Source organism: Crocodylus porosus, unplaced genomic scaffold (genome assembly GCF_001723895.1).
Source record: "Crocodylus porosus isolate Cpor-Errol unplaced genomic scaffold, CroPor_comp1, whole genome shotgun sequence".
NCBI lineage: Eukaryota > Metazoa > Chordata > Crocodylia > Crocodylidae > Crocodylus > Crocodylus porosus.
The window spans coordinates 13,575,105-13,598,450 of NW_017728913.1; the positions used below are offsets into that span (position 1 = coordinate 13,575,105).

General features: G+C 44.7%; 1 protein-coding gene across 3 annotated transcripts in view; it reads left to right on the plus strand.

Moving 5' to 3' along the window:
• GUCY1B3 (guanylate cyclase 1 soluble subunit beta) overlaps positions 1–8,288 on the plus strand; it is an 80,467-nt gene extending 72,179 nt beyond the window's left edge. For 2 of the 3 annotated variants that reach the window (XM_019534511.1, XM_019534512.1), the window contains exons 12-14: positions 1,781–1,935; positions 2,218–2,344; positions 3,443–3,754. In XM_019534511.1, the coding sequence (XP_019390056.1) occupies positions 1,781–1,935; positions 2,218–2,344; positions 3,443–3,688 (528 nt within the window). In that variant the 3' untranslated portion in view covers positions 3,689–3,754. Of the gene's footprint in view, positions 1–1,780; positions 1,936–2,217; positions 2,345–3,442; positions 3,755–7,269 lie in introns of those variants that run through there. The other variant, XM_019534513.1, reaches the window with a different exon arrangement.
• The last annotated feature ends 15,058 nt before the right edge of the window (positions 8,289–23,346 follow it).

Sequence of the window (23,346 nt, forward strand, 5' to 3'; positions counted from 1 at the left end):
GACATACATGGACTAGTTTAAAAATAGCAAGACCTGAGTTAAGATTTGTTGCCCCCCCCCCCCAAATCAAATGCTGAATATGTGTTTTGTTCACTGTTGATATAAACTACAGTACATCACTTACAGAAAACCACATAATTTAGATTGCATCTGCCTCAGGTTCTTTGAATGTCTGTACCTAGGCATAATACCTAAGCCTCATTGTACACCTTTCTTCATAGCACTAGTGAGAGGCATCTTTGTTTATAAAGACATCTGTGTAGGAGCTGAGCCTTAAAAGGAAAAACAATGCTGGTAGGCTTTCAAGTGTGTATAACTCAGATCACTTTCAGCCTTTCCTAGTACTGAAGGAAATCATTATATTTTGCACCATATAGTAAAATTAAAGGTTCAGATGTTCCATAAACAGGAACTCCTGCTGGCTCATTTTCAAATTGTGTAAATGTGCAGTTTGAGCTAGTTGAGGTACAATAAACAATTTGAAAGTGGAATGAAAAAAACCCCCCTCTTATTTATTTTATGGCATTTTAATCAAAATCACATGTTCATTTTTTCTGTAATACAGTGTACTGTAGTGAAAAATTTGACATAATGTGTTCTGCTTAATTTAATAATACCTTAATTTGATCAAAGTAGGAACTAGTTATATTATCTAGTGTGATTAATTTGGATTACTTTAAGAAGGAATTGGTGAATAATTCAGCCATCGGTTATAGAAAGTGACTGTTTGCCCAGGTTTCCGTTGACTTTACTAAAGCTGCTAATGACTTACACCTGTCAATCCATAAACAGCATCACACTAGGGCTGTGCAAAACTTTGGTTGCTGATTTGCTTTGGTGGAGATTTGGCCCAATTCGGTGGCTGAATCCAAATCAAATCTGGAGACCCTTTAATCTCTCCAAATCAAATTGGAACCCTCTGAGTCGATTCAGAGAGATTCAATGATTTAGACATAGACACAGCTTTAAATGTTTTTTCTACATACTTCAGGGTACCAGGCTGCTTGTGAATGCCGCGATGGTGGGGCAGATAGAGCGCCCTGTCTCCAACGTGCTCGGCAGCAGACCTGGAAGTGGACCAGGAGCACTTTCGTTCCACTTCCAGGTCTGCTGCCAAGCATCCAGAGATGCCCCCTCTCTCCTTTGGGACACTCCATCCACCCTACCATCTCAATGTTCACAGGCTGCACCTGGTACCTTGACATATATACAAAAAATATTTAAAGCTCTGTGTGTGGCCGAATCGCTGATTCTCTGAATCAGCATTGGATCTTCAGATTCAGATTTGGCTGAACCGAATCGCGCAGTGATCTGAATCAATTAATCGAATCACTATTCCTTATTCGGGCCGAATCCAAATTGAATAAGGCCTATTTTGCACACCCCTACATCATACCCATAGTTACTAAAGACAGAGGTAGTTCTAAATAAGATTGAAGTAAAACGATCTCAGAGATAACTTGTTGTAAAAACAGATAGGACATTGGCTGCTTCCGTCAGCCAATCAGAGAGTGAATAAAGGATTATGGAATGACAGACAGACAGAGTGAGGCTTTTATAATATTAGAATTGTGAATTGACCAATTCAGCTGTTCAGAATCGATAGTACTTTGCAATTACTGAGCATAGGTGTAAATAACACATGGTACAGGGTATTGAACAATCGAGGCTGATATCTCAAAATTGTAGTATAAAATGGGTGTTACATCTACTGTGTCTGAATCTTCAAGATAATAAATTGATAAAGAACTAACAAAATATTGTCTCTTTCTTTTTAAAGATAACAATAGGCATTCATACTGGGGAGGTGGTTACTGGTGTCATTGGCCAAAGGATGCCACGTTACTGTCTCTTTGGAAACACTGTTAATCTGACGAGCAGAACAGAAACCACTGGAGAAAAGGGAAAGATCAATGTCTCTGAGTATACCTACAGGTGAGATGTTGAGAAATCCTTATGGATGATTAAAAAATTTCAAAGGAAAAATATTTTCAATATACTTTAAGAAAAAAAATATAGGTGATAATGTCAGGCCCCTGTCAGCACGTTATGTCACATGATTTTTGAGAATTGTTGTGATAGACTGTATCATAAGTCACTATTTCCATAGGAAAGAATGAAATGCAAGCTCAGGAATTTGCATGGAGACATGATAATAGCCTTGAGATGCAAGCTATCAGTGTCTTCAGTGTATAATATTTTTGTTTTTAATTCTAGGTGTCTTATGACACCAGAAAATTCAGATCCTCAATTTCACCTGGAACACAGAGGTCCAGTTTCCATGAAGGGGAAGAAAGAACCAATGCAGGTTTGGTTTCTGTCCAGAAAGAGTACAGAGACAGAGGTATGACTAACCAAAGTGTAACTCTTTTTTAAACCAAGGCATAAATAAAACAAGTTTTCAATCTAAACCACAAAGGACTATTTGGTTTTGCAAAACTGAATCTTCCCTACAAGAAATAAACCCTTTTGTAAAACTTTTATTACATTAATGTATTTACTATCTTGACAGCAGATTAAAGGGCTTGATTATTGGTCTTCAGGGTTTATGCCTTTCCTAAAAAAAAAAAAATACTTTTGTATTATAAAAAGTTCTTGAGGGGCTTGCCAAGTGTTTAAATATTTATTTCTCTGTCTACAAATTTTTCTGCTATATTAGACTTTGTAATACACAGTACATCTCTGTTTAACTGATGTGGAAAGTTAGTGCCATTTGAAAACTTACTATTTGTTTCCCTGCAGTGAGTAAAATATTGCAGTCTTCCAGTTCTTAGTCACCAGTTATGCCTATGCCTCTGCAGAGGCTCCCTGCTGATGTGAGTGGGACTCTGTGCTAGCACAGGGATCTGCTGTCATGGAGGCTGTTTCATGATAGATGCCTTAGCTAAGGGAAATACAGGGTCAAATTATGTAAAAGAACCTAACGAACCATCTATACTTCTCTCCATTCATTGCCCAGGAGAGCTTACTTCCAATCCATATAGGCCAGCTCCCAAAAATGAGGCAATGTAGCTGCTTACAAGGTCCCCAAGTGCATGTCCAATGCTAAGATCTCTGTCTCAAAGAAGCTTATTGGCATACTCTTGGGGCAGCTCTATATTGGCTACATAGTGTGATTTCTGGAATCTGGAACAAGTGGAGCAAGAGTGAGCATGTGTACTCTGCTTTGTCATGACAGTCCTGGGTTCAGTACAGAGGCAATGAAGACATGTCTTATATGACTTGGGAACCTGAGTCCCATTTTAAAAAATGATGGGGTAAAACTTTCAAAGGAAATAATTTAGGATCTCAGCTTAATTTTAGTTTTCAAAAGTGACTTAGGCTCTTTGCAGCCAAAGGCTCATTCTGTGCCTATGGTTCTAAGAGTCTGAGTATACCAATAAGGCTGCATACACATGTTCAGATGATCTGAGAGAATTCTTCCAGTTTTTTTTCCTGATAGAAAAGCTTACCAGAAGCTCTTGAAGAGACATTGAATGCTATGCCCCTGAGGAGCAAAGAGCTTGCAGTGCTGACTCTGCACAGCCAGGAGGGCGGCCTGTGTACACATCACAACGTGCTCTGCCTGCTCTCTCAGTCTGCCTGGAGATGGAATGGCAACAGTGCATGGTGGAAGAGGGGGAAAGCAAAGCACCCTGAGATGCTGGTGGACTGTGGTGTTGATTCTCTCAGAAGAGAATGTATATAGACATTTGCTGTTCCAGGAGAAACTCTTCCTGGGTGTTCCCAGGTCATTTTTCTTCCAGAGCAGCCATTTTTGCTCTGGGAGAAAAATCCTGAACATCTGTACACTCATGTTTTTTCACAGGGAGCAGCAAGTCTCCCAAGAGAAAGTGAATACAGTAAAAGCTGCCTTAACCAGCACCTTACAAGCTGGCATGCTCTATTAACTGGCATGCTGGCTTGTAAGGTAAAAGCGAAACTGGAAGTGCCCACTGTGGCACTTCCAGTTTTGCCAACCCCCACAGTCTGGGGCAAAGCAGCCTGCACTGCTGAGCCCCTATGGCCCAGCTGCGTGGGGCCCACCTTCCTGTCCCTTGGGGCCTGTGGGAGGGTCAACGATGCGGCGGGAGAAGCAGTGGCCCAAACAGTGAGACACTTGTTCGGGCCTCTCGATTAACTGGCATGTTTTGTTATTCAGCACCCACCATTCCCCATGGGTGCCAGATATACATATACAGCAAAAGCTTTTTTGTGGCCCAAATAACTATAAAAAAAAAAAAAAAATCCAGACTCACTTATTCACATACCTGCAGCTATAATTGTGGTTTAAATTTTTCTAAAATGTGTATGGGGCTTAGCAACATAAACTTTTTTTTTTTTTTTTTTTTCCCCCCCCCCAAGTGAGTCAGGCTCTCAGGAGTCTGAAGTGTATGGATACACAAACAAGTTACTATGAGGTAAGCTTGGGTGTCAATGTACGTATGTCAGCAACTACAAGATAACTGCCTGTGTGTATGTTCTTATGTATGCCATTGAAAGTGCGAGATAGGTTAGCACTCAGTGCGAATGGGGTAAGCTAACTTACTCTTATTGTGGGAGTAAAAACATGCACATGTGGTGTTACTATGAACAATTGAAACGCTTTAAGTTCACATCCTAGTTTGCCTCTCAGTAACTTGTGTAAGTGTACAGGCATACAAACTCCTGAGAGCCCAATTCAGGCAGTTTAGAAAATTTTAACCACAACTATTATTGCAGGTATATGAATAAGTGAATATTGACTTTTTGATGGTAGCTACTACATGTGGCTATTTCTTAGCCTAGTATATTAAAATCAGGGGATGTTATGTTTTATCTCAGAAATATTTATATGTATATTCTGTAACAGATATTGTTACTTCATGAATATTGTGTGCGCCATCTTTGGATAATAATTTTCTAATTATATTTTTAACGAAATACAAAGTCATTGTATATTTTTACATAGCTTGCTTTCACTTTGAGAGCCATAGTCAGATTTTAAAGGTGCCTTAGGAAATGGTAAAAATGTATTATTACAGCATAAACAATAGAACACCTCTTTTTAAAAGGGCACATGCTATTTTTAATTGTAATGTTAGAGCGCAGTGCATAGTTAGATTGGTACTGTACTTGTAGCCTACGCATGTATTTAAAAGCTTTTTAAATTTTTAAAAGGTTCACAGAACAAGTCTTCTGATTAATATTAATAATATTTAGCATTTATATAACTATTATAATTTACAAGGTATTTTACAAACATCAGTATATTCTAATCCTGTTTTCCAGAGGGCAAAAAATATACTCAGCCTAATAAAATATACTTATCCAAAGTTATATCTGCTCTGAAAATATTCTGAATGTGATATCTAAAATGTTTCAGGCCTGGTTCCCAAACATTAAGGCACCAAAAATTAAAGGCTGCCTTTGACAATATGTCAAGTTACTTAGAGCTAGAGGGAGAGTCAGAGAGAAGATTTAGAGCCTATGGACAGTATAACTCCTACATAACTGCTGTTTTTGGCACTTGCAAGTCCACATGGAATAGAAGTGCTAAGTGTAAGTGTCTGCCCTGGGCCAGTTTAAATCAGGAAATTGTACCCAACAAAAACGTATGACCAGAGCCTCTCTCATGTCTACTGGCACTTGCCTCAGGGTTTTAACCCCCTTTCACTCACAGAGGGTCTGAATCTACATGTTTCTGACTTCCCAGCACAGTGCCCCAACCAGGCTTCAAGTTGGGCATTAAGCCCACTCCAGTCCTCCTCTTGAAGCTGGCCCCCTAGGCAGCTGAAAGATGGATATATGAGGGACCAAGAAAAAGACAGCAAGATAGAGTGTGTATGGCTCAGTGAGAGTTGCATCCCTGGAAGGGAGACGCTCTTCGGTTCTAGTCTGGACCCTTGCTCCCAGTGGGGTAGAAATTACCCCACTGCTCTGCCCTGAATACTGATTGCTCACTGGTGAAGCTCTGGCTGAGAGGAGCCTAGGACCTGTGTCCCACTTCCTGCATGCGTACTCTGACCAGGAGGCTATTAAGCTAAAACACTGCAGGGCCCTCCTCCTTCCTTCTCAGACCAACTAGCTATGGGGTTTTACCCAGCTACAATTTCAGGACCTATACTCTCCCATGTATGCACATATGGGGCCATGTACCCACCCAGCAAGAGCATAACTTACTCACGTGCATGGTAGTAATATGGACTCCCCCTTGCTTTAGCATTTTCTCTGACTACAGATGTTTCCATAAGGACGTAACGTAAAAAAATGCCATACTGAATTAGACCAGTGGTCCATCTAGTCCAGGTATAGTCAGCCTCTAGCCCGTGGACCAAATGTGGCTTGCGGGGGTCATAGGTATCCAGCCTGTGGGGCTCCCCATAAATCAGGAAATGTGGCAGTGGCGGGAGTGGTAGCAGTAAATATAGCTAACCACCCCTGCTGCCAAATTCACAAACCCCAAACCAGGTAGTAGGTTGGGACCAGGTCACACCACCTCCCCTCCTCTACTACAGCTGGATGGGGCCAGGCCAGGGCCTTCCTACTGGGTTGGAGTGGTCTGGGCCATGTCCTCTCCCCACCTGCAGGGCTGGCTTAGTCTTGGCCACACCCTTCACCCTGTGGGGCCAGATTTGGGCTGGGCCATGCTTGTTTCCCCTGCAGGGCTATGTTGGAGCCAAGCTGCCCCTGCCCCACTCTGCACAGCTGGATTGGGCCCTGTTGTGACCTCCCCATGGCAGATTGAGACCGCCAGTTGGATTGAGCCCACAGACAGCTTGGGCACTGTTCATCTGGTTTGCCAGCCAGAAAGGTTGAGCACCACTGATCTAGTCCTTTTTTGCTGTTTCCAACAGAGGCAGTAAGAGATGATTTAGAGGGAGAATAGATCAACAGGGTGTGTATATATATCTAAAGTGATCTGTCCCCTGTCCATACCCTCTCTGGCATCCACCATCATTGGTTTAAGGTTGTCAGATGATACGTTCCTGACTGTTCTGCATAAAGGGGCATTCTGGGATTGGTTTGCGCTTTGTTTATTTTGTGGCTGACCCAGGCTTAAGAGGAGCCTCCCATAGTCAGGTTCTAGTTGGAGCCAGAGCTGGATAGCGATCAGGGGAGCATTGGGACATCTTTTAATAAAGGATTATCTTCTGCATACAAAGGGGCTGATACCAAGCTGTCTTTTCATTTTCAATACCAAAGTTACAGCAACAAATATCAAACCTATTTTGTTACGACATTGCTTTGCAGTCTTATTGCTTCAAAGAAAATTCCTCACTTCTTAAACTTTCCTTACATGCACTCAAGGAAATAAAGCAAGATGCTTACTGAACTGGGGGAAGAAGAAGAAGACACTGAATAGGGTGCAATACTGTTTCCAACCAGCTGGTCTGGCAGTAATGATGGTTTGTAGGTATTACTTCACTTTGCATTTCTCATTTGGCCATCTATCCAAACCCAGAATCATATTCACTTTCCTTCAAATTCTCATTCAGTTTTTTTGCTTCTGCTTTTGTTATTGTTGTCTTTCTGCTGTGAGTGCATGTCAAGCCTCTTTTTTTTTTTTTTTTTTTTTTGGTGGATCATGTGACCCTTCTCATATTCCAAATATTGAATAATACTTAATGGCATTTAGCATTGTTTGTGCTCTAGCTAACCATATTAATCTGCCTCACCTGCTGTCTTCATCTTCATCTCTGCAGTGTAGTGGTAGTTTTCTATATTTTGACTATTTGTGTGAATACACACCATATCTGGAAAGGCAAAAGTTTCATTTAATAGAACGAATGATGAATCCAGGTCACTAATTTATGAGAAATATTCTGTTAATGTCCATTATTTTTTCAGTCTGCCCTCATAGTGCATTCCAGTTGCTTCTGGGAATAATACTTGTTGCACTGTGCCAGTTGCTCATCAAAAAACAGTGTCTCCTTTGATGTTGTTATACAGTTTCCTTCTGTAGATAATACATTTACATTTTGTATATTGAAAATAAGAGGTCTTTGTCTAACATTGCAATTTGAATTATGTGTAAAGGTACTCTTACTCAAATGCTGTTCACTTGCAATGTATTTCTTATTTTTCCATATTAATTACATGCAGCTAACTTGTGCAAATAGATTACTGGACAGTTTTGTGCCATCTGTATTGTTTTGGTTCTTTTTCAGTAGAACCCCTCTGAAAATGAAAGGCTTCTTGCTGAGACATAGCTGTTGGGCAAAGCCTTTTGGTATGGTCTTGTTAATTTTCAGAAATGATGTATTATTCTTTACTGAATATTTTAATGTTCTGGACAACCTGTGAAGAATTATTAAATCATCTTCAAAATACATTGAATTCCTGTATACATCCATTTTGAGCCCACCAACATTTTCTGAATATTAGCTGTATAAAACTAAGATAGTACAGTGCAATTACTTTTGTGTATAAAGAAGTTTGTCTATATCTAGTATATCTGTCTTACCAGCACAAAATATATATGTATAAATGTTTCATGTTAACATGTAGAAGAATTTCAATAAATTATTTTTTCCACCAGTCTTTAGAAAATTTGCTTTTTCAATAAAAATATATCTGGATATTGCAACTAGCATAATAGGAGGACTCTTAATTCTCTCATACTGAATAGATGCTTAAATTTATTTTTTGAACTGTGGTTCTGATCCTCAAGACTGTGGCTACCTATAGACATGATGATTTGTGTTTTAATTAGAACACGTTCTAATTAGAATGCTCCAGTATCACCTTATCATGTGTATTAAGCACCCCCACATTTTAAAATGGCTGCAGGGGTGCTTTAACTAAAGCTTGTTGAATGAGAGTTAGTTAAAGTGCTCCCACATCCATTTTAAAACATGGGTGGCTTAATACATGTGACAGTGAGCTGTTTTAATTACAGCAGCTCTCAGGGAACTATTCTAATTAAAATGACCCCTCCCTACTCCTGAACATGTGTATAGTCACCCTGTGATTTTCGTGAGTGCAGGCAGAGGTGTAACAGCATCTCTGTGCTCTAGGTAGCAGCAGCTCACTGGGCAGCACCAGTTGCTTTGCTGACACTGGCAGCAGCTATTTTGGGGGCCCTTTCCAAAGATAGTGCTGCACAAGTTGCCTTCCTTCAGTTGTATGTTCAGAAATTTGCCCATGTGCAACTAGTTACAAGATCAGGGCCTTAGGGTAATATAGGCCTCAAAATGGATATGCTGTATTTTTACTCAACATGGTAACAAAAAGTAGATGAAGATACAAAATTTCATGCACAGTATTGCTTTTGACACATTGAAACAAAAAATAGCGAACAAAAACTACATTTAGGGGCAGTTAATTTCGTTATGAATCAAAACCCATCCACCTAAAATGATGCAAATGATGAAGTTAAGTAGGTGGAGATGCATTGCTTTCCAACTTCAAATTGGATACAATTTGCGTTACAGAGAAACAGGCCATGGAACAATGTTATCAAGGGCCCTGGGCCTCCCCACAGGTCTGGAAATTTGGAGTGGTGAGCAGTGACAGGGTTAATTATTGCAGTTCGAGGGCCAGTTAATATTGCTACTACTCCATCCTGCTGCCAAATTTTCAGACCTGTGAGGAAGCCTGTGAACCATGTCTGAAGTGTGGAGTCATATCTGGCCTTCTGGGCCCCAAATTTGGGGATGCAGCAGCAGGAATTAACACTGACAATGCCAAATTCGAAGCCAGCAGGCCAGATGTCAGAGCTTAACATGCTGGATCCAGGATGCAGACCAGTCCCACATCACTCATCCAGTCCATGAGGTCATGATTTGGACGTTGCTGGTCTGTAACACTGTTAACACTGTCAGTAACACATACCAGTGCCATTGTTTGCATCCCCAGCAGACATCCAAATGCAGTATGCACCCCAGCTTCATTAGAATTGCACTCAAGCCACAAACCTTAATCGTAACCTCAACAATATTAAGGTGAAATGTCTTCTGAAAGGCTGCTGTTTGTGTCAGATGCACAGATATATCAGTATAATCTAAAAGAAAATAATGTTATCGAAGTGTTTTCATTAGAGTGCAAGTTGGATGAAGTTGGGATACTGAGCAGTTAGTGCTCAAAGTTTAGGATTTTGTTGTTTACCCATTTCAAAGGATTAAAGGGGTCCTGTTAAATTAAACTGTGCAACTCATCTAAACTCTGTGTGCATCATGCTAATAGTATGTATATATAGGGGGTTTTTTTATCCCAAGGGAATCTTTTAAATTTAGGCACCAAACTACTTGAGTTACTAAAATAGACCTTAAATGTTTCTCTCAATTACTAAAACTATACTTAAGTTAAATACTTTAGTTAAATCTGATTGTAAACCTATGTGGGTATTGATTCCTTTCCCTGTATTCAATAGCCTCTTTAATAGAAGAATTTTCAATTTAAAGTGAATTAAGTCCCCTCACCTGAAAAGACATTGAAGCAGCAGCAAAAGTAGCCATGGCTGTTTCAAGAACATTATCATCTATTTTAGAATTCAAAAATAAAATAAAAGTAGGAGGAGAAAAAGGAAGAAAAAAGTCTGCTGTAGAAAAGGATCCGAACAGTATATATCTTGTCAAGGATCATGCTAGAGAATGCTACAGTAAAGCACCTGCTGCACCTGTGTTACATACTAAAAACATGTCGCTCAGCTGCCTTAGGTGAGTGACACTGAAATAAATGTTGTCTCGGGCATATTTTTGGCAGGCACCCAGAGCCACATGCCACACTAAAATGGTTACATTGCATTCCCTTCAGCATGTAATGTACTGTCTTTCTCTTAAGTTGTCATTTGAAAGTGGGCATGCCTTCAATGGCATGCCTTCAATGCTTGTATGCTTAGTTGTTTTTTAAATTCTGTAGGTCAAATGTCACAACTCTTATTGAAGAAAAACACATGGAAATGAATTTGGCCCTGTGTAATTTTTCTCAAATGAGGCTGCTTTTATAAAGGATATGGTCTACTGTCTTCCAGTTGGCACTGTCTCTGGCTTGCACTGTGGGAACCTGATTACTTTGGCTACTGTTAAACTTATTGTGATCCATGTGCTTTTATATTTCTTTTGATGTCTTTCCCAGCTTTGCTTTGCTGTATCCTGAAACAGGCAGCATGTTGCAGAAATAGAGTGGAGGAGTTAAAATTAAACATGTTCTCCAGTATTTTTATTCCAAAACTGATGCTTTTTTGATACTGCTCCAGCTGGATATTTGACAAAAAAAGTCATTATGTGTAAACTATATTTATATATACATTGAGAGCAGCTGGTCTTCAGAACCACTACAAGTTAAATCCTAGAGGCATGTCTGTGCCATCTCAGACTAATAGGGAGCTCTACCCACTTGTTCATGTTCCAAACGCACCACATGCTGAAAAAATGTGTCTTCATTATGATTACAGCAGGTCTGTGTAAAGCCAGCTCTACTGTAATGAGTACTCTGCAGCTTGACAGCAGCACTGGACACACTTTTGCATACCAGAAAAGTAGCATGTGCATAGTAAGAATAACTGGCAGGGTTTGTTTCCATAGCTGTGCCCCCTCTTACAGCCTTAAGCGTCTGATATTTGCTATTTGAAACCAGGGCCCCCAAAAATCATTAGGTTCTGTGGGAAAAGTTGATGTTAATATTGTTTGGTTTCTATTTGTGAGGAAGAAAAGCAAAAATATTTGCTGTGATAATATGAACACAAACAATGAATAAAGCACTTATTCTTTATTCATAACTATGTTAACTATATGTTAACAAAATGCTTAATATATATGTGATGTTTCTTATATAGTGTAGACTTTATTATACGGGGTCTATTGCCAAAGAAATGTAAGATTCTTACTGCTTTTAATGGATTGTGAAAGAGATTTACTGTCAGAGCTTACAAATTATCATATGAAGGCTTCCAAAATTTGCTGTCCCAGTCTAATTATGGGGCCCATTGTTAATAAACTTTAGGGCTTTTTATTGAGCTTCACCATGTACAATCCCATTAAAGGCTGAATTTGGAATTTGTAGGTGAGTATTAGGGGTGTGCAAAGTGGGCCCTACTGGATTCAGATTCAACCCAAATCAGGGATAGTGATTCAATTTGTTGATTCAAATCGCTGTCCCTGATTCAATTTGGCCGAATCCAAAGCTGAAGATTTGATGCTGATTTGGCGAATGAGTGATTCGAGCAAAGCCACAGCTTTAAATGCTTTTTCTGCATACCTCGAGGTACCAGTGCAGCTTGTGAATGCTGCGGTGCTGGGGCGGATGGAGCATGCCACAGGAGTGTACAGAAGTACTTCTGTTCCTCTTCCGGGGAGCGCGCTCAGGTCCCCCCGAGCCCCACCCAGCTCAGATTTTACTTTTGCCTAATTAAACAGTAGAAACTGCTCTTAAAATGTTTCTCATATACAATGCACATTCCAGTTTCCAGTAGCTGGTTTTTGGAGAAAAGGTATATGTTGTATGTGAGAAAATGTGGTATGTTGTAAAGCAGTTTTGTATGCACTTGGTATAAACATTTTTTTCTTATATAGGTTTTGTCCCATGAATAGATTATACCCCCTGCAGTGATTACCATGTAAAGCATTCTTCTGTTGACAATGTTTTTTATAGTCTCTTACTCAGAGATGATTATAGGTGTTACCGTATCTGTTAAGCTACTAGTAAAAATTTAGCTAATGGCATCCCTGTAATCAATTGACAAGTAATTTTTTAGATTAATGTGAAAGGGACTCAGCCATAATCACACATCTTGCAATCATACCTTTATTTTGCTATGTTCCTGTACTACACACCTTTGGCACAATGCTAGCATTTTCTTTGTTTCAGATCACCGGGGTCATTCTAGCCTTCCAAAATTGATTTTGCATTTTGATTAATGTCATATCCTCTCTAATGCTTAAACAACGGAGCTGTGATTGAAATCACAGGAATGACTTTAGTGTAGACAAAAGGTAAGAGGTAGTCAAGCCTCTGACTGGCAAAGCTTGTGCCTGGCTGCCCTGTGGCTGTTCCCAGCCTCCCTGCTTGTGAGACTGGAAATGCAAGTAAGGGCCTCATCAGGCCAGGGCCAGGGACTCCTGCTGGGACAAAGGGACGGGAGTGTGGGGAGCCACTTGCTATGGGGCTGGGCTGGGCTGGCTTCACACTACAGGAGCTGCACGCTATGGGGCTGGGTCAGGCTGGCGCAAACAGTGCTGCCATGTGCAGCCAGGGACTCTGGAAGGAGCTGCACGTTATGGGGCTGGGCAGAGGTGGCCCTGCATGCTGCTACTATGTGCAGCCGGGGAATTGGGGTGGGAGTGTGAGAGCCGCACACTATGGGGCCAGATGGCACTGGTCCCATATGCTCCCACCATGTGCAGCTGGGAACTCAGGAGTGCAGGAGATGTGCACTATGGGGCTGGGTGCAGCTGGCCCTGCATCCTGCCACCACCCATGGTTGGGGACTTGGGTGAGAGTGCTGTTGGTCCAGGTGGGGCTGGTCCCACACGCTGCTGCCACCTGCATCTAGGGATGCAGGCATGGAGAGTTGCATGCTATGGGGCAGAGCAGGGCTGGCACCACTTGTTGCCACCACATGCAGCTCCAGGGGCTTGCACACTCCAGAGTCTAAGGATTAATCCATCCCCCCACACACCTCCACCCTCCCAGACATCCCCCCACCATACCCTTCAAACACACCCACAGTCCCCACACACACACCTTCCCACACCACACCCCTCCACTCCAACCACATACCCCACACGCACACCATTCCACCTCACCTCCCACTCTCCCCCACCCATCATACCCACACTTTTTATATACCCTCACACCTCATGCCCCCCCACTCCCCAACCACATTTCCCCCACATACCGCCTTACCCCTATGCAATATACAAAAGTAATACTATTTTTAGCTATTATTCAATTGCCTCTAAGTACATTATGCAAACGCTCATAAAACATGACAAAATTTTTTAAAAATAAGATTAAAATAAGTTATTGTAGACATTTGTGTGGGGGGGTTGTTTTTAAGTATATGATTTGGGTTTTTTCAAGATGATGATCTCCCCCTCCCAAAAAGAGTACTTCCAAGGCAAGGGGAGGGACTTCTGGTGGTATAGGCCAGGGGTTAGGAGTGGAACTTCTGGTCCCAGCATGGTGACCAGGGGACAGGGCACATCAAGGGGTGTGGCTACCTTTATGGCCCTCAACAGCTTACCAAAACTTGTTAAGTAGCCCTCCAGCCAAAATAATTGCCCGCTCCTTGTCTTTGGGGATCCATTTTTCTATGTAAATTCCATGGGGGCAATCATAATAATACTTTCCATTTCTTACCTATAAATTTCAGTATTTTACAAAGAAAGTTGATTTTTTTTTTTAAATATATTTTTCATGTTCCTTTTGGAAAACATGCAGTTAGCATACATTAGCATTATTAATAGCACTTAGAAGCATCCAATCCATCCTCTAGCTAGCACTTAAATGCCATTAAAAATGATATATTGAATAAAAGTTCAAATTATCCCCTTTTGTATTAATGTTTGAGCTCTCTGAATTATACTTCAGTAGATAACCCTTCAAAAGCCTAGCCTGCTTTATCGCAGTGGTTTTCAATAGGGCTTTGTGAAGCTTCGGGTGCTGATTTGATTTGGAGGAGATTTGGCCCAATTCAGCAGCCGAATCTCTGAATCCAAATTGAATCAGGAGATCTGTAAAAAGGTCCAAATCAATTCAAGGCTCTCCAAATCAATTCGGAAAAGATTCGGAGAGCTTTCAAGATTTGGGCAGTCCCCACTCATGGCTGCAGGGAGCTGGACTTGGACTCCATGCCGGTAAGGGAGGGGACCATGGAGGGGATCCCCACCAGGCTTCATCCCCTGCCTGCTTCCCCAACCCCCCTGATCACCCCCTCACCCCTGCCCACTCTCCCAGCCCTGTCAGTGGCTGCCCCGCCTGGCCCCAGCATCCCAGCTCTTAAAAAAACCCGAAAACCCCACATTCACCAGCTCCTGTCAGGTGAGGGGGTGAAACATGCTGCCCTCCACTGCCCCATGCTGCATGGGGGGCTCTGCCACAAGCCCCCATCCCCTGTCTGCTTTCCCAGCCCTGTCAATAGCTGCCCCGCCTGGCCCTAGCTCCTGGTTCTTTTAAAAAAAAAAAGAAGAAAAACCATGCACTCACCAGGTGCTGCAGCAGCCATTGGGACTTCTAGGGGCTTGTAGAAGAGCCCCCCCCCCACCCCATGCAGTGTGGGATGGCGGGGATGGCAACCCTGCCTGGCAGGAACAAGTGAATGCATGGCTTTATGCTTTTTTTTCTTTTATATTTTTTAAAGAGCCAGGAGCTGGGGCCGAGTGGAGCAGCCATTGTGGGGTGGGGCTGGGAGAGTGAGTGGGGGATAGGCCAAATCTTTGAATCAGATTCTGCCGAATTGGTTTGAGACAGTGATTCAACTCACCAAATGGAATCACTGTCCCCCAAATTGGCCGAATCTGAATCCAACACAAATACTAGCCACTTTGCACAGGCCTAGTTTTCAACTGGGTTGTACCATAAGCCCCTCTCAGGGTGCTCTGATGCAGGTGCCACCAAAATGGAAGCTAAGTAAACCTGTCTTGCATACAGGGCTGTGGCACACATGCCCCTTCATTAGGCATCTCTGATGACCCTTACACAAGCAGGAGAGCTTGCTTGGGCTGCAGCTCTTCTGGGACTGGTGCCCCCATGCTCCTCCCAGAAACAGCCATGCAGGTTATCTATCCTATGTGCCTCTCTTTCCAGGAGAAGCTATAAAGGGTCAGACTAGGAAGAGCTGGAGCATGAGGTGACTCCTTCCTGCTTCAGGGTTATCATAGAACCCTAATGTAGAAGGGCCCTGAGTACATGCCACAGCTCTTCCCAGTCTGGCTATGTAGCAGGTGTACTGAGCAGTTCTACCTGGCAGCAGCACCTGGTTGAGAAGCACCAAGATCAGTTGAGAACAACTGTGGTTGTCAACCATTCAAAAATGTTGTGGAGGGGTGCCCTGTCTCTGAAAAAAAGTTGATCGCCACAGTCTTATGGTTTACATTAAATGGGTAATAGTTAAATGCAACCGCTTCTTAACTCAGCCTTAGTTAGCTCATTGCATAAAATTTCTGTCTCATATCCAGCCCTTGAACTTTCACCGAGCACATACCTCTTACAAGCCCATTTCTTTAAAGTTAGTGAGCCACAACCCTGCAACACTTTCAAGATGTTCTTAACTGACCTCATTAATGTCAGTGGCAAAGTCTCTTTTACTTGTGCAGAAACCAAATACTAGAATGACAGTAACAGATCTAATGGCTGCCTGACTTACTCTCACTGCATGTAGCCTTATCTCTAAATTTATATTATTTTTTAACTCAACTGAGAACTTTTCTTTATCCTAATGCCACAATAGCTGCCTACACATCCCCTGAAAACTCCATGGCCCTTTCTAGCACAGCTGTCTTTGTGGGAAAAGTGGTAGAATTTATTGAATTCAAAGGGCAAAAATGATAGTGGGAAATGAAGAAGGAAGTAGTCTATCTTAAGCCTCATTTTGAGCATCTGTAAGGTTTGATGTAAATATTTTGTGCGGTTCAATTTTATATCTCAGCATGAGTATTTTAGCTTAGAATTAAGACAGCATTTACCCACAGATGTGGCATTACTAATGACAATGTTATTTTTCATTCTGAGTTTGAGTGTTGGGAATTACTGCAGTACTTAAGATACCACAGGTCTCATCTACAGATATTACTGTGGAGCAACGTAATTAGCTTGTCAGTATGCGTATTTACATAAAACGCTTTACTTGAGGTTAGAGCTACATATTGTGCAGTAAGCATCACCATCTACATGTGCAGATGCTTACTGTGCAGTAATTGGCTCTTATTGTGAGTAAATTTGCTACCTGTAAATACAGGTAGCAAATTTACTTGTGATTACTTACTGAAGTGTACAGCACTTGTAGACATCCAACTGGGAGCACACTTTCTCCTGGTCAGACAGGCAGCAGGGGGTGGGAGATTGCTCCTGCCTGTGGGAGCTGCCTGCTGCTGGGTCACAAGACCCCAGAGAGGACAATGTTTCTGTGCCCTGGCAGCAGGGAGCTCCCAGGACCCTCTTCCTGGGAGATTGTGTATGATCATGGAGTGGAGGTTGGGGAGATTGTTCCCAGCTGCAGCTCCACAATCACAGAGAGCCCCCACCTTGTGATGGCAGAGTAGAGGCTGGGAACTGTCTTGGTCAGAGTCCTATGCCCTGATCAGCAGGGATCTGGGTTTTCCGTTTCCATGGAAAAACAGAGAAAACAATGGATTTCCCCACTTGCCAGTTCACAGGATTTAGGAGAAGTGAGCCTGACCTAGGCCTTGTGATTGACTAAAAGCTGCAGGCTCTGCCCTTCCTCCTCTGCCTCCCTCTCCCTCTGCCCCTCCAGGCAGGGTTGGGGCTTTCCCTCCCTTTTTGCAAACAGCTCTTGCAAGCTGGCACTCAGCCAGCCTGCAGAGCTCTTTGGAAAAGGGGGATATCCGTGGGTTTCTCTGCTAGAAGAGAAAATCTGTGTTTTTTCTGATAATGCTCCCCTTCCGCAGGGGGATCTGTCACCCTGCGACCTGATGCAGCTGGGGACAGGAGCTGTGAGGGGATTTCTTAGCTGCTGCTTGCTCCACACTGCCCAGCAATGCACCTCCTGTACATGGGGTTGGACTGAGGGAAGCGGCATGGGGCTCCGCCACTCAAAGTAGTGGCAGGTGTGGGAGGCATGGGGGGGCAAGGAGATCCTGGTGCAGCCCTGCAGTTCCCAGCTGTGCCAGGTCTTCCCTGTGGGGCTACAGTGGCCATGCGGGAGGGAAGCAGGGAGGGAGCTCAAGCCCACAGCCTGCCCCCCCGTACGGATCTGAGGGAAAACTAGGATCCCTGATGATCAGGTAATCCAGCCACAGGGCCTAAAAAGAGCTGCAGTGGGGAGAGGCAGCTTCCAGCCCCCTGCCTGGATCTGGCTGGTGGGGCAGCTAGCGACAAGATTTCCCATACAGCGGGGGGCTTGCTGCTAGCTTCTCCACTGGGATCTGTCCTCCAACTCTTTTCAAGGTCTCTGCCCCCCAGTCAGGGAGCCAGGGCCAGGAGCTCCCTGGTGCCAGGGCAGGGGGACATTGTCCTTGCCTGGGCTCCAGTAGTGGAGCCCTCCCCAGCAGCAGGCAGCCCCAGGGGGATCAGGGAGCAATCTCCCAGTCCCTGCCAGGAGACCACTGTCTTCTGGCCCTATGCTCCCATGCTGTAGGTTCCCCCTGGCTGGTGCAGGAGGCATGTGTAGGGCTGGTGGGGGAGGGAGCAGACTGCTGCCATGAGCAGCAAATCTGCTTCTGCTTCTTCGCACATGTAGATGCTTGCCCTGGGGGGGTTTATTGTAGACTAAACCCACCCTGGAGCATTGTACATATAGACGTGCCCAGTAAAGTCTCAGCGTCTATACATCTGACCCTATTAGGCCACAGCAAACTAATAAATTCCACAGCAATTGTAAATACAAGTGCTATCCTGTGGCAGTGCTATTTAGTGTGCTGCAACGTGTAGATGCTGATGGGGCTGCCTGTTGGCTAGTCCTGCACTGGAGCATCCCCATGCCTCAGTCAGCCCCTCTGCAGTACATTGAGCTGGGTTAGAGCAGCCCTAGCTGGCAGGCTGAACCTCCAGACCACCTGCCAGCTGGGGCCACTCCAACTTGGCTTTCAACATGCTGTGGTTCTGGGGGCATGTGTAAAAGCAGTGCCTGAGAGCAATAAACTGGCACAAAATGTTCCTCCGTTTATTCAATTCAATTGTTTATTCAATTGCCTTAATAGCATGTGTAGATGCACCCACAGTGTGGTAGCTCCAGATAAACTCTGACTTTTTATGGGTGACTTCTCGAAAAATCTTTTTGGATTTTCATTTGGAAAATGTGACATTGTGGCATCTACTTAGTCTCTTGAAGTTCTGTTTATATAACATCTTCGCTGTAATTCTTAGTGCTGTTTTGGCCATCTGTCACTGCAGTAAATCATGCTTAATTGGCATATTCAGAGCAGAGGGAACTGCAGTTTGCTTTCCCTGAGTACAAGTGCCTTTAAATAAGACTGAGCCACAATTGAACCTGACATTTTAAAAAGCTGTGCATTTTTTGTTCATTTCTAATATCTCTCAGTTGCCCCAACAAAGTACTCCAGTAAATTTTCTTAAATGAAGCTGCTCAATGAAGAATCATTGTCACATTGGCTAAGTGCAGACAGTCAAAAAGCCTGAGGCTTTATTTATTCAATCTTTGCAGGTTAGTCTAAGCTGCATAGATTAAACCGATGAGCAAGTGAACAGACATTCATTTTTGATTCTGGAAATGCAGCCACTTGCCTGCAGTGGATCAGGCCAGAAGCTGGGGAGCGGGGTGCTAGAGTATGCATCCCTGCTCAGCTGGGGCAGATAGCTTGGGCCAAGGCTAGCCTACCCACGCTGCAAGTGGGGGTGATGATTGTGGGAAAGGTGAAAAGCACCCTGAGATGCTTCTGGACTGTGAGTTAACTTGAATCTTGAGAGGATCTGGGAAAGAATTCAATACAACAATTTAACCAAAATCATAGAATCAAAGAAGTAGGGTTGGAAGGGACCTTGTAGATCTTCAAGTCCGACCCCCTGCCTGGGCAGGAATAAAAACTGGGCTCAAATGATCCCAGCTAGGTAGGCATCAAGCCTCCTCTTAAAGACCCTCAGGGTAGGAGCCAGCACCACTTTCCTTGCAAGTTGGTTCCAGATCCTAGCCGCCCTAACTGTGAAGTAGTTCTTACGGATGTCTAATCTAAACCTATTCTCCAACAACTTGTGGCCGTTATTCCTTGTTATGCCAGGGGACACAATTGGTGGAAACAGCCTTCCCTTGTGAAGGCTGAACAGGTTCAGGTCCTGCAGTCTCTCATTGTAGGGTCTGCCCTGTTGTCCCTGGATCATGTGGGTGGCCCTCCTCTGGACTCTGTCAATGTTGTCCACATCCCTCCTGAAGTGAGGCACACAGAACTGGACACAATACTCCAGCTGTGGCCTGACCGGTGTTGCATAGAGGGGGAGGATCACTTCCTTGTCCCTGCTAGAGATGCACCTGTGGATGCACGACAAGGTCCGGTTAGTTCTGCCAACCGTGACCTCGCATTGTCGGCTCATGTTCATCTTGGAGTTAGTAATGACTCCAAGATCCCTTTCTGCCTCTGTGCTCTCAAGAAGGGAGTTTCCCATCTTATAAGTGTGCTGCTGATTACTACTCCCCAACTGCAGCACCCTGCACTTGTCATTATTGAAACGCATCCTGTTTTTGTTAGCCCACCCCTGTAACCTATCCAAGTCTTGCTGCAGTTTTTCCCTCCCTACTAGCGTGCTTACCTCACCCCAAATTTGGGTATCATCAGAATTTAAACAGGGTGCTTTTCACCCTGTCGTCCAAATTGCTGATAAAGAAATTGAACAGCGCAGGCTCAAGGACCGAGCCCTGGGGGACTCTGCTGCCCACTTCTCCCCAGGTCAAATATGGCCCATCCACCACCACCTGCTGAAAGCAACCCTTCAGCCAATCTGCAGTCCATCTGACTGTAGGCATCAATGCCGCAGTAGCCCAAGTTTTTAATGAGGATGGGGTGGGAGACGATGTCAAAGGCCTTGCTGAAGTCCAGAAAGACTACATCCATGGCAACACTTGCATCCAATGCTTTTGTGACCCGATCATAAAAGGCAATCAGGTTGGTCTGACATGACCTGCCCCTAATGAAACTGTGCTGGTTGCCCTTGAGCATCATCCCTGAGGCTGGCCCATTGCAGATGTGTTCCATGATGATCTTGTCAAAGAGTTTCCCTAGGATTGAGGTAAGACTGACAGGCCTATAGTTGCCTGGGTCCTCCTTCCTCCCTTTTTTAAAGATGGGGACCACGTTAGCTATCTTCCAATCATCTGGCACCTGGGCCAAGCACCATGAGCACTCGTAAAGCTGTGCCAAGGGCCCTGCAATAACCCCAGCTAGCTCCCCCAACCTCCTGGGGTGGAGAGCATCTGGACCTACTGATTTGAACACATCCAGCCCCTTCAGAAGCTCTCTAACCTGGTCCTTCCCAACCTGAGGTCTGGAGATGTTCCCCTCAAGTCCGTCTTGCATCACGGTGAGGAAGTCCCAATCTCTGCCCAAGAAAACAGAGGTGAAGAGTTGGTTAAAGAGGTGTGCTTTCTCCTCTGGTGCAACCACCAGATTGCCCAGAGGATCTTGCAGGGGCCCCACATTTCCCAGTGCTTTCTTCATCCTCCTTATATTTGAAAAAGGACTTTTTGTTATCTTTGATTTCGGACGCAAGTCCTAGCTCTGCCCACCTTAGCTTTCCTGACAGCCCCCCTATAGGCCCGAGCAGAGGAGATAGCACCCCTCTTCCACTGGTTGTACTCTGCCTTTTTGGCAATCAGGCATTCCCGGATGCCCTTGGTGAGCCGGGGGGCTTTCAGGAACTCCTGCCCCCCTTGCTTCTTGTTGGGATGGTCACCCCTTGGGCCTGGAGTATCGTCTCCTTAAGGAACAACCACTCATCTTGGGCACTGAGATCCCCTGCTCTTGAGAACCCCAGCGCCTCTCCCACTAATCTCAACTCGTTAAAGTTGGCCCTCTTGAAATCTAGGGCTACCGCCTTGCTGCAGGCCCTTGACACCCTGTGCTGGATGGTGAATTCTAGCAAGCGATGATTAATATCACCCAGGTGGTCAAGGACCTGGAGGCCTTTCCTAGGGCATTTCCTCTGGTGGGACTGTGCACCTCCTGAATTAAGTGGAGGTCCTGTATCTCGGCCAGGAACCTCCAGGAATGGTCCAACCTGGCTGACTGTTCCTCCCAGCAGATGTCCAGGTAATTTAAATCGCCCATGACAACTACATCACTTGCCTTAAGTGCCTCTGCAAGCTGGCCTGAAAATTCCCGGTCCAGCTCTTCCACTTGGTTGGGGGGTCTGTAGTAGACCCCCACCGTTAGATCCCTCTCCCCATGGCTCCCTTGTATCTTGACCCAGAGCAATTCTGCTTGCCCCTCTGACCCCATTTTGCTGGCAGAGGGTGTGTATTGCTCCTTGACATAGAGCGCCACACCCCCGCCTTTCCTTCCTTCTCTATCCCGCCTGTAAAGTCTATAGCCCCTAATGCTAACTGCCCAGTCGTGGGATGAATCCCACCAAGTTTCTGTAAACCCTATTATGTCTGGGTCTGAACTGGCTATTCTGAGGGCGAGTTCCTCCTGCTTATTCCCCATACTACGAGCATAGGTATATAGGCATTTAAGGCCTAGCCTAGCTGCTTGTGCCACCCCCTGATTTGGGAAACTGTTCGGACCCCTGTTTCTTACCCGGGCACTCCTTGCATTTGTTACCTGTCTTGCTCAGGTGGTATCTCCTCGTCTTCCTGTGGCCCCCTCCCCCGGCGAGGCTAGTTTAAAGCTCACCATATGAGATCAGCCAACCTGGAAGAGAAGACATGCTTGCCTTTAGGAGAGAGGTGAAGCCCATCTCACCCCAGCAAGTTCCCCGCCTGAAAGCATGGGTCATTATCTAGGACCCCAAGGCCTGCCTGGTGGCACCAACTGCGTAAGCGCTGGTTGACCTCGCCGATGCAGACCTCGTGTCACTGTCCCCGCCTACTTACAGGAAGAAGAGAGGAGAATACTACCTACACGCCTGTCTCCTTAAGCTTGTCCCCCAGAACCTTGAAATCCTTCATAATGCGGTCAGAGTTGCCCCTGGCCGCATCATGTGTCCCCACGTGGATGACATCCATGGGGTACTGGTCTGCAGGTCAGATGTAGGCTGGGATCCTCTCCATGATGTCTCCGACCTAAACCCCAGGCATGAAGCAGACCTCTTGCGTCATGGGGCCAGGCTGACAGATGGGACTTTCCAGTCCTCGTAGGATGGAATCTCCGATGATGAGTACCTAGTGTTTCTTCCTGCTGGTGTTTGCTCTCTGCCCATTCTTTACCATGTGGGGAGTAGTGTCATCCCTGCAGGAGGCAATTTCACTGTCTTTTATCCATCACAGCTGCCAGGGCATCGAACCTGTTCCCCATGTCTGCACCATGTCTATAGAGCTCCACCTGCTGCTTTTGCTCACTGGAGGTGCCGCTCTGGGCAGCTACCTCGCATCCATCTTACGCAAACGCTGGCGCCCCCTTACAGAGCGCGCCTGTTTGTGCGCGGCTCCCTGTTGGGCGAGCTAAAAGGGCTCTGAAGGGCTTCCCCTCTGGATCCACCTCAGCTGTGCTGTACCCTCTGCCCCACTTACCTTAGGGGGAGATCAGCTGTTGTTGCCCCCGCTGCTGTCTCCTCTGCAGCTGCTGCCTTTGCTGCCGAGGTAAGGTGGGTACATGTGTG